General features: G+C 52.3%; 1 protein-coding gene across 2 annotated transcripts in view; it reads right to left on the bottom strand.

Annotated features, from left to right (window-relative positions):
- Positions 1 to 14,255, bottom strand: part of LOC111142581 (cap binding complex dependent translation initiation factor) — a 210,050-nt gene that overhangs the window by 85,245 nt on the left and 110,550 nt on the right. Inside the window, exons 7-8 of one of the 2 annotated variants that reach the window (XM_022495869.1) lie at positions 3,628 to 4,120; positions 684 to 983 (exon numbers count right to left, since the gene is read on the bottom strand). In XM_022495869.1, coding sequence (XP_022351577.1) covers positions 684 to 983; positions 3,628 to 4,120 — 793 coding nt within the window. The remainder of the gene's footprint in view (positions 1 to 683; positions 984 to 3,627; positions 4,121 to 14,255) is intronic. The other variant, XM_022495870.1, reaches the window with a different exon arrangement.

Genomic DNA, 14,255 nt, shown 5'->3' with positions numbered 1-14,255 from the left:
AGATGGGACAGTCTTAACGCATACACGCCTGTACCTGCTGCCCACTGACGCTAGTAAACCAGCACCGAGCGCTGGGACCCACGGAAGAAGGGATGAAATGGATGGGGATTAAGCTCTCTGGAGGGATTTTGAGTGGGAAGGCACTGAGGGACAAGACAGTCGTGGCTCTCTACGCTTCCCCTCTGCCTTAAAGGTGCTTTCGGGAAGCCCAGTGCATTGGCAGTCAGACCACACCTCTCCTGCTCCAAGCCTCCGTGCCTTCCACTCACACCCATCTAAGCACCAGCTACACCAGCTCTGGGGGCTGGGAGGGGTGGTGGCCTGACGCTGGAGGAGGAGGAAGAAAAGAGAAGTCCACACAAGTTCAAGTCTGCTCGGACAAGGAGAGGTCAACGCACAGAGACGGGTTAAGACCAAGCATCAGCGCTCTTATCACGGAAATAGAAACAGGGCAAGGCTGGTTAAACACGAAACACCTATAAAATTATATTGGCCCATTGTAACCATGGAGCACTCACACAAACACATGCAAATCCGACACTCACCCCTCGCCCCTCGAGTGCCTTTTTATTTTCTATAATTAATCGGGCAAGGGTGGAACTTGGGAAGAGTTCAACTGTGGTCAGCATCTGCAGCCTTCTCTCTAGTGCTAACCCAGGGCTGGTGCGGCGGGGGCCGGTTACCTGAAGCATGTTGAGAAGCAGGCTCCGGAACTTGGTCCCCTCCACCATGAAGAGGGCCATCTTGTCACAGAGCTTGGCGGCCGTGAAGGCGAAGCTGCGGTCAGACACGGCCTTCTGGTATATGGTCCGGACGATCTCTCCCAGCATCTCCTCGGAGTTGGTCGAGTTCTGGGCCTCCTCCATGAAGGTGCTGAGCTTGGCATCCACGTCGCTGCTGTTGTTCCGCATGCTGTTCAGGATCTCAATCAACTTGTCCATCTTGTTCTGCTGAGGGCTGGTGGTCTCCACGGCCACTTCGTCCTGGGGGTGCGGGAGACAAACCGAGTTGCGCCTGAGCGGAGCCGAGGTTACCGCTGGGGGTGACCAGTGGAGGGAGGGCTGCCACCCCCAGAAAGGATCCAGCCCTACCTTCTCGAACCCGAGGTCGGGTCCCTCTGGAACGCGGACCTCCCCCAAAGACCGTCTGGCCCCAGGGTCCTCTGCTGACCTTATTCTTGGCTCCTGTGACCTCTGGGGCTGATCCTTCTTGCAAGCTCTAACTCTTACCCAGGATTCCCATATATATTGGCTGTGTGTCTACTTGCCTATAAAATGTCTCAAGCTAGACATGACTTAATGGGGCTTGTAAAAGAGGAAATGAGATAACAAGCAAAATATGGAGTCTAAGGGCAAGAAGGAGGGAAGTACCCAAAATGCCCGCCATCTTGGTTAAAGGCGCCCATGGAACGGCTACCTGGTCTCCCAGACTCTAGGTTCCTTCAGCCCTCGGACAATCGAGATCTCTGGGTAAACAGAGCCCTGGTTTTGTGTCCTACAGAGATTGTGCTGGCCTTCTAGAACAAATGCTACCTACCAAGGAATCCTGCCATGTGCCACTGAATCAACTGGCACTTCCTGGAAGGAAATTTCAAACAACAGACTCAACACTCTTTAGAAGTTTCACTGCAAGTGGATCAGACCCAGACTGGTGAAGGAAGAAAATGTCATCTGACAGTCTCAAAAGTATTTATTCAAACATCATGGATGGATAGCCAAGAACGTGATCACCCTAACTGCTGGGATGTAAGATCAGGGTGAAGGGCAGGGTCAGGGACATAAAGGGAGGTCCCACGCTTGTCCTTGCATTCTCAACAAGGAGAGCACTAGCCTAGAACAAACCAGGGTTCTAGAACCTGCTTTCTGCCTCTAGCCATATGGCTATGGGCAGTGGTTTCACTCTCCGGACCTCAGTTTACTCACTGGTAAGATGAGGAGGTTAGATGATGCATAGCTTTCCCTGAGCCTTGCCACTGTCTATGCCATTGTCCTCCTGGTCCAGGAATCCGGGGCCTCATCTAAGAGGAGTCCTTGAAACCCATTTGTGGGTGCTATGGATCTACTGTTTCTATTCTAGCCCCCCCTGCCCACCCCACTGCCCAACTCTCTGGGCCCCAAGGCAGAAGAGTGGTTTGTACATAAAATAACAACCACCCAGGAGGGGCTTTACACGTGTCATGACATTTAATCTTTACAGTCTGTCTGCAGGGTGGGTACAGATGAGTCAGCTGGGGCTCAGAGAGGTTAGGTGACTTGCCCAAGGTCACCTAGCCAGTCAAAGGCAGGGTGGGCCCCAGCTGGACTCTCAAGCCCATGTTGTTTCCACTCCTCGACAGTGTAGCTACATTTAGTGGAACTGGAGGGAATGCAATGAGTAATCTCGCCACACTGTCCAGGCTGTAGGAACAAGTCTTGGAAAGTCTTCAGGAGAAGACATACTGGTCACCAGCTGGGAACCACCTCCAGGCTCCTACCTTTGAGAAGCAGGGAAATGAATGGCGCTTCCCTCCTGGACCTCACAGTGGCAAGCCCCACAGTGGCTAGCCCCACAGTGGCTCCATCCATGGTGGGTGGGAACTCAGGGCTGGAAAGGATGCTGGGAGCAGCATCTCAGCATCAGGTGTTGGCTGGAGAAGAGGTCTGACCTGCCTTGTCCTGCCTGAGTGTGGACCGGGGCCCGGCTTCTTGGGCAAAAGGAGGAGAGTAGGTGGTTGAGAGAGGCCAGGGAGAAGCCCACAGCTTCGGGCTCACAGGAGCCCCAGAAGGAGGACTCTGGGGAGGGCTGGGGGGCAAGTTGGCCTTCTCAGAACAGCTACCCCAGGTGACCTCTCCTGCATCTCTGGCAGGAAGGGGGGTTAGGGTGAGCATAGTGGACCGGAAGCTGCCAGCGACACAGTCCCACCCATTTGCTAGAGGCTAAGGGACATGTTCTCCTGAATTGGTGGGTCAGGCTCTGGAAGCCAGGTCCGGGGGTAAAGTGAAGACAGAGAGGCCAGGGGTGGGAGGCAGGGGGCAACACTTAAGGCCCTCATTCTCGGGCCTGTACCAATGCAGGGTTGGCACCTGCAGGGTGCTGGGTAGGGGGTAAAGGCCTCCTTAGACCCTTCCCTGGCTGCTGTCTGATGAAGGAGGAGAACAGCAAAGCCAAGGCCTGCTCGACCTCTTCCCAACTCACCTTCACTCTCGACCCTGGTGGGGACCACAGCTGGCTGGCACTTACCTCGGGGAGAAGCATCCGTCCTTCTCATCATATCAGCTCTGAGTTTCCCCCCAAGTCCCCTTTAGCACTATAGGGCAGTGTCTGACCACAGAGAAGGCAGGAGGGGAGAACCAGGCCTTCTCTGTACCCTTCCCACCCGCCTCGGGTATGTGCCCCTTCCTCCCCTTCCCTCTCAGGCTGGGGGCTGCTGCCCAGTGCCCCCTCTTCCCCGCCGGGGCCTCTTGGGGGACCGGAAGGGGAGGAGCCAGAACATGCTGGAGGGGTTCATGCAGAACTGGCCATGGGCCGGCCCTCTGGTGACCAGGGGTTCCAGAGGCAGCAGGGGCCACCTCAGACCCGCACCCACCACCAAAGTGCCTACCTCGCGCTGTCCTCTCTGGTGCAAGAGAACAACAAAAATTCAATTACCGGTACCTTTTCTTTCAGCCTTCGCCGCAGCCTGTCTTTGGAAGATTGGAGCAGGGTAATTTTGGGCCGCTCCCCGACGCGCTCGGGAATAATACTGTCTCTACGCTTTGTCTCGGCCTCCCGACCCCCTGGCTGCTGTGGCGGCAGCCTCTCAGAAGCCACTGGGGCAAGCGCATCAGGGCTGCAGGGGGGTTCGAGGCCGCTGTGCCCGGTGTCCCCCAGGGCGTCCTCCAGTTTGGAACTCTCCATGGTCACGGTCTCTTTGGCATTGCGGTGGGCGCCTGCCTCCCCCTTGTCGCCCGGGGGGTGCTTCATGTTGTTATGGTGCCAGCGTCGGTTCTGGCTGTAGCCATGGTGGGTGGGCCTCCCTGAGGGGTGGGGCGCCGAGCCCCCCTGGTAGGATTTCTGGTGGTCCCTGTTGTGTTTGGCACTGCCTGGCTGGTGGTCACCATGCTGCTGGGGCTTGTTTCCTCCTGGGGGTCTCTGCTGCCGTCTGCAAACCAAAAGGGGAAGACACAGAGGGTCACCAGGAGGGCGGCTCGAGGTCCCTGTGCCAAACACCAGGAAAGCAATCCCCTGAGCCGTTCATTCATTCCTTCTTTCAGCTCCCTTCCTGATCACTTCCTCAGGACGGGACCTACAGATAGAGCAGAGCAGGAGGCAGACAGGTTCGCGCGATTCCCGAGGGTTTGAGTCGGTCCTTGAGTTAAAGTATTATTTTATTAGAACACACGTCAGCCCATGTGTGGGAAACCAAATTCAAAGGAGGCGCTAGAGGAGATCATGAACCCTCCTGACTCTGCCTGCAGCCGCCCGACCTGTACTCTGGAAGCAACCGTTACCATTTTGGGAAGCTTCCAAACATATTCCATGCACGTTCCGGCAAAGACATATACACAGACCCGTGTCTGTAACAACTATCCTGGTAATGGCTTTTTACCATAATGGCTCTTATAAAGTTATAGCATTTGTTAAACAACCGTTTTTTTCTTTTTTCTTTTGGTAGATTGACATTTCCATCCCCAAGCCCACTAACGCAATGAGAAGTTGTGATGGGCTGAATTGTGTGTCCCCACCCCCACAGTCCACATGTGGAAGCCCCCATCCCTGCCACCTCAGAATGCCACTGTATTTGAAGAGAGGACCCTTAAAGAGGGGATTTAGTTAATCCGTTGGGCCATTAGGGTGGGCCCCCATCCAATCCGACCGGTGTCCTTATAACAAGAGGAAATCTAGACACAGTCACACACCAGGGACGCAGGCACACGGAAGACCATATGAGGAAATGGCAAGAAGGCAGCCATTTGCAAGGGAGACGAATCCTGCAGACACCTTAACCTCCCACTTCCAGCCTCTAGAATTCCAGAAACTCAATTCCTGTGGCTGAGCCACTCTGTCTGTGGTATTTGGTCATGGGAGTCCGAGCTAACGGACATGAGTGTGACACCCGACTCACCGATTTCCTGGACGCGCTATTTCTAAGGCAGAGAATGTCACATGGAACAGACTTGAGGTGTGCACCTGGGATGAACCCCAAACATTTTGATCTGTGGACTGAAGACAAGTGAGGAGATGGGAGGGGGCGTTCTGGGGACCCTCCGGTCTTGTGCACAAAGGGTGCTTCCAACTGTGGAAGCCCTTTCGGGTCTACCGTCTCGGTATTTTCCACACCATGACTTTATATGACGTGCAGATGGAGAACAAGACGACCATGAGCACCTTAAAAGGTGTAAAGTCATTGAAAGATGTTTGTAGAAAGAAGACTTTACCTTCTAAAGACTGAGGCTTATACCCTCGTCTGTGAGCCTTCTCCTTGGCGGGTAGAACAGATCTTCATTGCTTTGCATTTTATGAACAAAAAGGTGTTTATTTCCTTTAAACTATTACTACTTATACAGACTCAGTTTCAATGTTCACTTGATAATTTTGGATCTGTGAAAATGTGGAGGCATCTTGGGTTGTGGTTACACATATCACTTTCCCATTAAAATCAATGAAAACAACTTTTTTTTTCATTGAAAAGCTTCCCCTACTAGCAGGGACTTCAAAGGGGAAATTAAAGTTGTTAGATGAGAGACCGGTGTGTGGTCTTTTGTTTCCACACAAATGTAACTACTAAACACTGTATAATAGAAGGAGGAAATTAGTATATTTCTGGAGGGAAATTCAATGATTTGTTACAAGAGCCTCTAGAACACACACTGGACCTTGTAATTCCACTTGTGGCAATTTATCCAAAGGAAATTAACAAAAGCCTGCATAGAGGTGTAGGTACAAGGATGTTCATCACAGCAGTGCGTAATGGAAACTGAATGTGGAGTCGTAGGACATGGTGTAAGACTTGACTCTGGTTGACAGAAGAAAGTAGGTATCCTTGAACGTGTAGCACGGTGCTATCTTTTAAGGTAAATATTTATGTGCCTAGAAAAATCTGGAAGCAGACTCACCAAAACACTAACGGTGGTTCTCTCTAGGGGATGGGATGAGGATTTTTCTTTTCTTTTTTATTTTTGTTTTCTAAATGAACATGAAGTTCTTTCCCTTTTTCTCTGTTCTTGGGGGTGTGGGGGGGAGGAAGAGAGAATGGGAGAATCTCCAACAGGCTCCGTGCCCAGTGCAGAGCCCCAACTGGGGCTCCATCTCACAAGCCTGAGATTGAAACCAAGAGTCCGACACTTAACTGACTGAGCCACTCAGGAGCTCCAAGGTTGTGGCTTATTTAGTTAAAAAAAAAAAAAAAAACAAAACCCAACGCCTTGTTGTTGAAGTATTTTCCAGAGAGGCTGTACCATTTTGCATTCCCACCGCCAACACACAAGCTGTTTGCAGTCATTATTTCTCAGGGTAATTCCAGCCGCATCCTTTCCCCCTCCTCGACTGTATGGATTCTGAGAACACACGTTAGATACGCTATTCTGGACTCCCTGGTCCCAGAAGCTCGTTCACCGTTTCTTTTTTTTTTTTTTTTTTTTTCCTTTTTTTCTTTTCCCAGCCTATTTTCTCTGCGTGGCTCAGACTGGATCAATTCTAGTCTATCTTCCAGTACACTGGTTCTTTCCCTTGCCCCTACATTCTGCTGTGTAGGCCGTGCATTGAGTTGTTAATTTCACTATGAAGTTTCATTTGGGCCTTTGTTAGAGCTTCCATTTCTTTGCCAAGACCTAATTTTTCATCTGTTTCAAGTGTGTTTCTAATTGTCCTTTGAAGCATTTTTATGTTGGCTGCTTTGAAAATCTTTTGTCAGATAATTCTTTTTTTTTTTTTTTTAAAGATTTTATTTATTTATTTGACAGAGAGACATAGCCAGAGAGGGAACACAAGCAGGGGGAGTGGGAGAGGGAGAAGCAGGCTCCCCGCTGAGCAGGGAGCCCGATGAGGGCTTGATCCCAGGACCCTGGGACCATGACCTGAGCGAAGACAGCTGCTCAATGACTGAGCCACCCAGGCACCCCTTGTCAGATAATTCTAACATTTCTGTCATCTTGGTCTTGGCATCTGTTGTATTTTCTCATTCAGTTGAGATCTTTCTGGGTTTCAGTATGACTAGGAGATTTTCGGTTGAAACCTGGACATCTTGGGTATTATGTTCTGTGAGTCTGGACCTAATTAAGTTGAGTCTTAGAACGGTTTTGGCCGGCTTCCTCTGACCTTGCTCCAGTACCAGAAAGGGCTGTCGTGCCTCGTTACTGCCAAGCGGGTAGTAGAGGTCGGCTTCCCTACTGGGCTTTCTCTGATACTCCAAGGGAGGTCCTCTTTACGGCTGAGGAGGGCTGGGAATTCTGGCTCCCCACACTGTTGCCTCCCTGGCGAGGAGGGTACAAATTGCTACCAGGTGGCCTCCACTGACACAGAGGGAGGGGTGCTCCGTGCCCCATGGGGACGAGTCCCGAGTCCTCACTCAGCCTTTCTGACACCACCTTGGGGAGGATTTGGGACCCTCCTCAAGGCCCGTGAGAGTCAACTCTTGGCTCTCTCCTTGGCCTTTGCTTGTGTGGGTCAGGGTGGAGCCCCCCCCCCCTTTTTTCTGGGAGCTTTGTCTAGAGTTGAGTGTTATCATCCAAAAGTTTTCTGCCTCGCAAGGTTGCCCCTTTTCCGGTCCTCTGGCTAGAGAGGGCAGGTTTTTGTTGGGGCTTTTCGGTCTGCCTGTGCCTACCGGTGTTTCTGGGTTGCCGGCTTCTTTGGCTCCAAGTCTGGGATCTGTGAGGCCAGGAAGAAAATCAAGCAAGTTACTACTCTATCATTCCTTGGGCGCCACGGTCCCCATCCGGTCTGCCTTCTCTCCAACCTTTTGGAGTCCTCTTATGCTTGTTTTCATGTAGAATGTCCAGGGTTTCTAGTTGTCTGTATTTATTTTAATAATTTAAGAGTCATTACAGAAACATCTACGGAAGCCTGGGACGTGTCACGGAGTCTGGCTGTCTGGGTGTGACCTGGGCCCTTCTCAGGAGGCCCGCATGGTATTTTTCATCCTTGATGTCCAGGTTCAATCTCATTGGGTCTGAAGCCCCATCCCTGGGGCCACGCTGGCCTGATCCTCGGGTGCAAGAGGCATCCCTTCCTCCCCACACCCCTCCCCTCTGCCGGCATGTCTACAACTCTCAGTTTTATTCCCCAGTGGACTCATTCTAAAAAGCAGGGAGCAGCAAGGTACCACAGCTCTAAGTTTTGGAAGACAGTCAATTTGCATTCACCGAGGGGCAGGGCTCATGAGTAAGGCACCCAGGCAAGTGCTGGGCCCCGTCCGCAAAGTGAGTCACTGGGTCAGCTTCTTTCCAGGATCACCAACTGGCCTTCAGACTGCCCAGACCTAAATCCAGATGCCTGAGCCACAAGTCGGCTCGGAAGCCAGCAGCCCTCACCTGAGGGGCACAGACCTCCTCCATCTGGAGAGAGCCAGAAGCCTGGAGCCGGGAGGAATTCCATGGCCCTCCCACTCCTCAGGGTGTCATACGCCTGTGACATTTTGTGAATTCTCCCTGCTTTTATTTTTCAGTGACTTTCAAGTAATTCGCCCTCTCTCCTTCCACTCTCTTTGTTCTCAGAGTATGAGTAATTTTTAAGCCCAGAGAAGAACCTTGGAAATTCCCTGGCAGATAATGCTTGATTGTCACGACTTTTCCCACCCTTATTTAGAAAATTTGTGGTGCCTGCAGCTACGGCCCAAGGAATGCCCCCAAACGATGGTTGACCTAGTCCTTCCCAGCATTTGTCTTAAAACTGTCTGGCTTCCCACTTGCCATATCAGGGATTTCCCTGTCTCTGCCCAACATCCTCCCTCCTTTCCCCCACAAAACAAAACAAAACAAAACAAAACAAAAAAAAAAAACAAACAAAACAAAACTTCTCTCCACCTGGAGGAAGGAGGTAATTTCGACATGGTTGGTGGTCAAGGGCTCAGAAGAAAGCAGCTAGGTCTTGTAGACATTCTGCTGTTCTTGCTGGAAATTTTGGAGGGCCTGGAATTCCATGTCATCCTAGTTTGCCAGACCTTGGAGCCAGCCAGTTCTGTCCATACAGCAATGACCAAGGGGCATTTAGTGGGTGTTCTTAGACCCATTCTGCCTGGGGGGGGGGGGCACCTCCTTTGCACACACAGAATGCTGTCTGCAGGCAGAAGGGGAGACCCTTATGGGCCCCCTCTTACCTGGGCAGGCAAGACAATGGAGTCAAAAAGAAGAGGGCTAATAGGGGGCTGGGTGGCCCCTTGTGGTGGGGAGGCACCGAAGAGCCTGATGCATTTTCTCCTTCCTGTTCAAGGCTCTGATTCGTTCTCAGGGCCACCGACTGCTGGGACTGGTCTTGCATGCAGGCTGGTCAAGAAGTTTTCTTCCCATTTTACAGATAAGTCAACTGAGGCTCAGTGAGGTGAAATCCCACACACTCTCCAGAGTGTGCCCAGCCTGTCAGCTAGTTTCAGCACCCAGGACCCACCTCCTGTCTGTCTCCTGTTTGCCCTACGATCCAGTGCAGGAGAGAAGGGCCGAGTTAGGACTGAGATCTGCTGCGGTGATGGCCACACGAGGCCCATGTCCTGGGCGTGGGAAAGGACTGAGAGAGCCCCAGCCACTGGAGCAGACTGGGGGCCGGGCCTCGATCCCCCACAATGGAGACCCAGGCTTCCCTGCTCTGGCCATTCACAAATATTTGTCAGCGGTCACTGGCTGAGCTGGCCCAAACCGGCTCCTCTCTCCTCTGCGTTTGTTGGCCCTGGGTTTCGTCGATACCTCCCTACGGGGGCCAGCTGGCTGCTCACCACGAAACCTGTGGGTTTAGGTTTGGCCTGGCTAACCTGAGCTGCTTTTGCTCCCAGTGGCTGGGCAGGGAAGCTCTTGGTCTCAGATACATGGATGTGTGGGTCCAGGTTTTGGAAACACAGCAGACATGCAGTTTTACAACCTTGTGAGGGGGGAAAAAAAAAAGGCAAAAATCCATTTCCCTGTCGCTTATTATGCTCTCATCTCTCTGGGAGAAGTCTTCTCTGGTGGTGGTGATAGAGGGGAGAGGAATGGCTCAAGAGATAAGATTAATATTCCATTTTTGCCACTGGCAACACCTGCCATTAGGGAAATCGTGCCTTTTGAGGGGGGGGGAGAATGGAAATTGTCGGTATGCTTTTTCCATCCCTCATTTATTTTATTCTTCCATCTTTGGGTTCTGAAATCAGATGTCTTGTTTCACTCTAAGACTGCATTCTTTTATTTAAAAAAAAAAGAAAGAAAGAAAGAAAAAGAAAAAAAAGTTCCCCACACCACAGCTGCATTTTGGGAGGTGGGTGTAGGGAGAATAACTTCAGATTTTCTTTTAAAAAATGATTCTAACAGCAGTGCAAATGCAGACAAACGTCTCTCTGTTCATTTTTTTTTTAATCTCATAATTGTTCCCAACTAGATATTCCGAGGGCCACTGACTTATTATGGTTCTCTCAATGTCGGACGCTTTACCACATAATTTGTAGGTCTGCTTAAAAATTTCTGAAAGCAAAATTCCTAGGGCAAGTGGTTTTAAAACTATGCACGGGCTCATATTTCTTGCCTTCAGGGAAAGTGATGACTACTTATTACTAGCTCAGGCGTCTCCATTCCTGCCCACCTACACACACCCCACACGGGGTCCCACCTTCCGCACCCGAGCCGCGGGGGCAATGTCAGAGCTGGACGGGTGCAGGCACGGGGCTCCTCTGCAGCTCTGGGGCCTGGGAATGAGGGTTGTGGCCGCACACATGTCTGCCCCCCTCTGCAGAAAGACTGGGATGCTTCATGAGGGGAAGAGTAGGGTTTGGAAAGCCAGTGGAGGGAAACATGCCATTGGCTCAACAGAGTCTAGAATCATGGTGGCCTGTATTAACTGAGCATCTACTGTATGCCCGGGGCCAGAGGAGGTCGTGGAAATCCAGGAGGTCTCTTCTGCAGGAGACCCCTCAGCAGGCCTGTCCGGGAGACCACAGCCAGCTCAGAGCCTGCGTCTGTTCCCAGCTGTGCCGGCACCCAGCTCAGGGGTGGCTGTGAGACATGAGAGTCTCACTGATGACTAAGCCATGGTTCAGAGAAGTTGCCTTTTCCTCTGCTGGGATGCCCAAGGGGTTAGTGACAAGGTCCGGAGCTCCAATCTGTGTTTCCATGCTAAGGTGCTGCCAGAAATGCTCAGTGACTGGATTGTCAGTTACTTGTCTAGGGTCTTCCTGGCTTCTGGAGGACCGGGGCACCGCCACAGCTCCGATAACCGAATCCTCCTGTAATTGCCAGGGCCACCACTGACATCATGGTGGTGACAGCGGCACGCTGTTGCCTTGGCTTTCTGAGTTCTAGGCCTGCTCCCCATACTGGGTGCCCCCGACGGTCCCTGGAGGAGAGAGCCCATTGCTTCAGGAAAACGCCCACTGCCTTGGATGTTCAGCCAAGCTCCAGGCTCTCCTCCTCTGAGACTCTGGGACTCTCCTTGTGCTCTGATTTAGGAAGAAAATAATTCCAGACTGAGATCTCTGCCAGCCAAGATGAAGGTTCACGTTAGAAGTTCAGTATTTCACTGCATGGTCTGAAAGGTTTGGAAACCAGACATTTACCTGGTCAAAGGGATGTTCTGGAATGGAAATGAGAGGGTCTGACTGGTACCTCTGCCCCCTCGAAGGCAGAGAAGAAACTTTTCCAATTGCAGGATGCATCACCGAAAGGGTGATGAGAGGGAAGGCTGGTTCATTTACTGCTGCATTAATGAAACATGCTGTGACATTCTGCTCTGCCTGGAGGTTGATCGGAGGTGTCGATGGGCTTGCCCAAGGCCACAGAGCTCCTGCAACGCTTTGAGGGGAGCTGGGGCTGTGGGTGACAACAGCTGGTCAGCTGTCCCTCAGGAGTGTCTCAATACCTTTCCCAATCTCATGTGGGCTCCAAGGCCCAGATCTGCCCAGCAGCCTTCCCCAGCTCACCGGAGTCCCCTTCTTTCAGACTCCTAATGTGATTACAGCCCGACTTCCCACTCTGGGACACCAAACCGCCTCATGGGTTCTTTCTGTATGGCCTTAAAAGCATCCACTTCCTTCGGATGGGGTAGGAACTTCTATCTCCCTTGGGGTCTGGCTAGGAGCTGGACATTCATCCATGCCTCCAGTGAACCCCACAATGTGCCAGGCCCTGGGGACACAGGGATGATCCCAACACTGGGCAATGTCCTCATGGAGCTTAGGATCTATTTGGAGAGATAGACACTAATCCACTAATTATAGGACAGGTTATCTGGCAACAATCAGGGACAAGAGTCATGAAGGAAAGGAAGCAGAGAGTAGCCCAGAGGTCTGTGACAGCCTGGTCCTGGAGGCAGGATAGACCTCATATTCTGTGAGGCCCAGTACAAAATGACAATGGGGGTCTCTGGTTCAAAAACAACTGGGAATTTCAAGATGGTGCTGGCAGAGCCCCACCTGGAGAGGCCCTGAAGGACAGGACTGGAAGTGAGATAACAAGGACACAAGAGTAATAGTAAGAAAAACACACTAACATGTATGAGGACGGACCATGTGCAAGGCACGGCTTTCACTTCACCCCAACAGGGAGGGACTGCTGTTAACCCTGTTTTACAGAGAGGTCACGAGGCACAGAGAATGTAAGTACTTGTCGAAGGCCACACAGCTTCCAAGAGGTAGAGCTTGGGTTTACATTTCAGCAGTTTGACCTACAATCTGTGCCCTCAACAGCCATGCTCTCTTGCCTCACGGTTCTGAGGCCGGTCAGAGGGTCCTCGGGGCCCACAGCAGCTGGCATCACTGCTGAGCCACTGAAATCCAAATCCAGTTCCCGAGGATCTCAGGCGTTGGCCAAAGCCAGAGGGGGAAGGGACTGTGGGCTGGCAGCGTGTGGCGGAAGCAGGGCTAGATATGCAGAAGCAAAGGCCAAAGGCTGAGCCCGAGGCCACTGGGAACAGGGAAGCTGAGGCCCGTGGGAGGGGAAGGGGAAAGCCTGGGAGGGCTCTGGACAGAGCCCCAAGTTGAGGTTTGGAAATCCAGCTTCCAGCCTTGGCTCCACTGCGTCTGGGGAAAACCACAGAAGCCACGTGTGGCCCTCGGGTTTCCATCTGTGCTGGGAATAGTCCCTTCCCCACCAGTCTGCTAGTTCCCGTGGCTGGGACCTGTGGGGCAGGGCTGGGAGGCTGGGTTTTCGGGGTGGCCCTCCGGCATCGCTGCTGGGGAAGGGAAGGAGGACCTGCAGGCTCCTGCTGCTTCCTCCTCTTGGGGCAGCACGGAAAGCCATGGAGAAATGGCTTTCTTTGGGGTACTACTAGGGGGGTAGTTCCCTGAGTCTCACTCAGCCGCTCAGGCATTTCTGAGGTGCTCCTCCCAACACCCCTGGTAATCCAGGGCTCTTGACCAAAACATCAGTGCTGGGCAGCTTTGGAAATCCAGCTGACTCCTCATGTCTCAGTATTCCCACCTGCAGAATGGGAATCCTAAAACCCCACTCAAGGTGTACCTTTAGGTGAGCTCCCCACTTCTCTGCCTTCCTGCCTGGGTCACCAGGCTGGTCAGGAATTACAACATAATCAAGGCCAGGAGAGCCTCTGGGGAACAAAGGCACATTATACATATGAGGTATTATTTTTGTTCCAGTGTGAATCAGGCATTCCAAGAATCCTTGGCCTCCTGCGTTCTTAGGCAGCGTGAAGTCATGGGACGAGCGTGCGGCTGCCTTGGAGGAGTGTTTCCAGAAGGCCCTTGCCCTTCTGTCTGGCCTGGCCAAGCCCTGCAGGCACTTAGGTCTGGCTGGGGACCCTCAGTGCGGCCTCCTGGCAAGTCGGGGCATCCCCTGAGCTACATGTCTCCGTCGGGTGCTTGCTAAGAGGCTGGCAGACATCAGCCACGAATGCTGGGTAAGTCCCAGCTGGGACGTTTGATTTTCCAGCTCTAACGACCTGTGGCTAACTGGCCCAGTCACATGACTCAACACCAGAAAGCAAAACTCTGGACACCTTTTCCGAGGCTCGAGATTCTGCTGGCTCCCACCCTCTTTTCCTAAAGAACAGGGGAGGTCCATCTATGGGTGTGGCCTTGCACCACCGTGTGCCTTCTCCCACAGGCCCCCACTGCCTGCGACACGGAAGCTGATCAACACGAATGCCCGGGGCATTTTCAAGAAACAGCA

The sequence above is a fragment of the Enhydra lutris genome, unplaced genomic scaffold (assembly GCF_002288905.1).
Source record: "Enhydra lutris kenyoni isolate GAN:26980312 unplaced genomic scaffold, ASM228890v2 scaffoldscaffold8, whole genome shotgun sequence".
Taxonomy (NCBI): Eukaryota; Metazoa; Chordata; class Mammalia; order Carnivora; family Mustelidae; genus Enhydra; species Enhydra lutris.
This window is presented reverse-complemented; position numbering and strand designations above follow the sequence as displayed.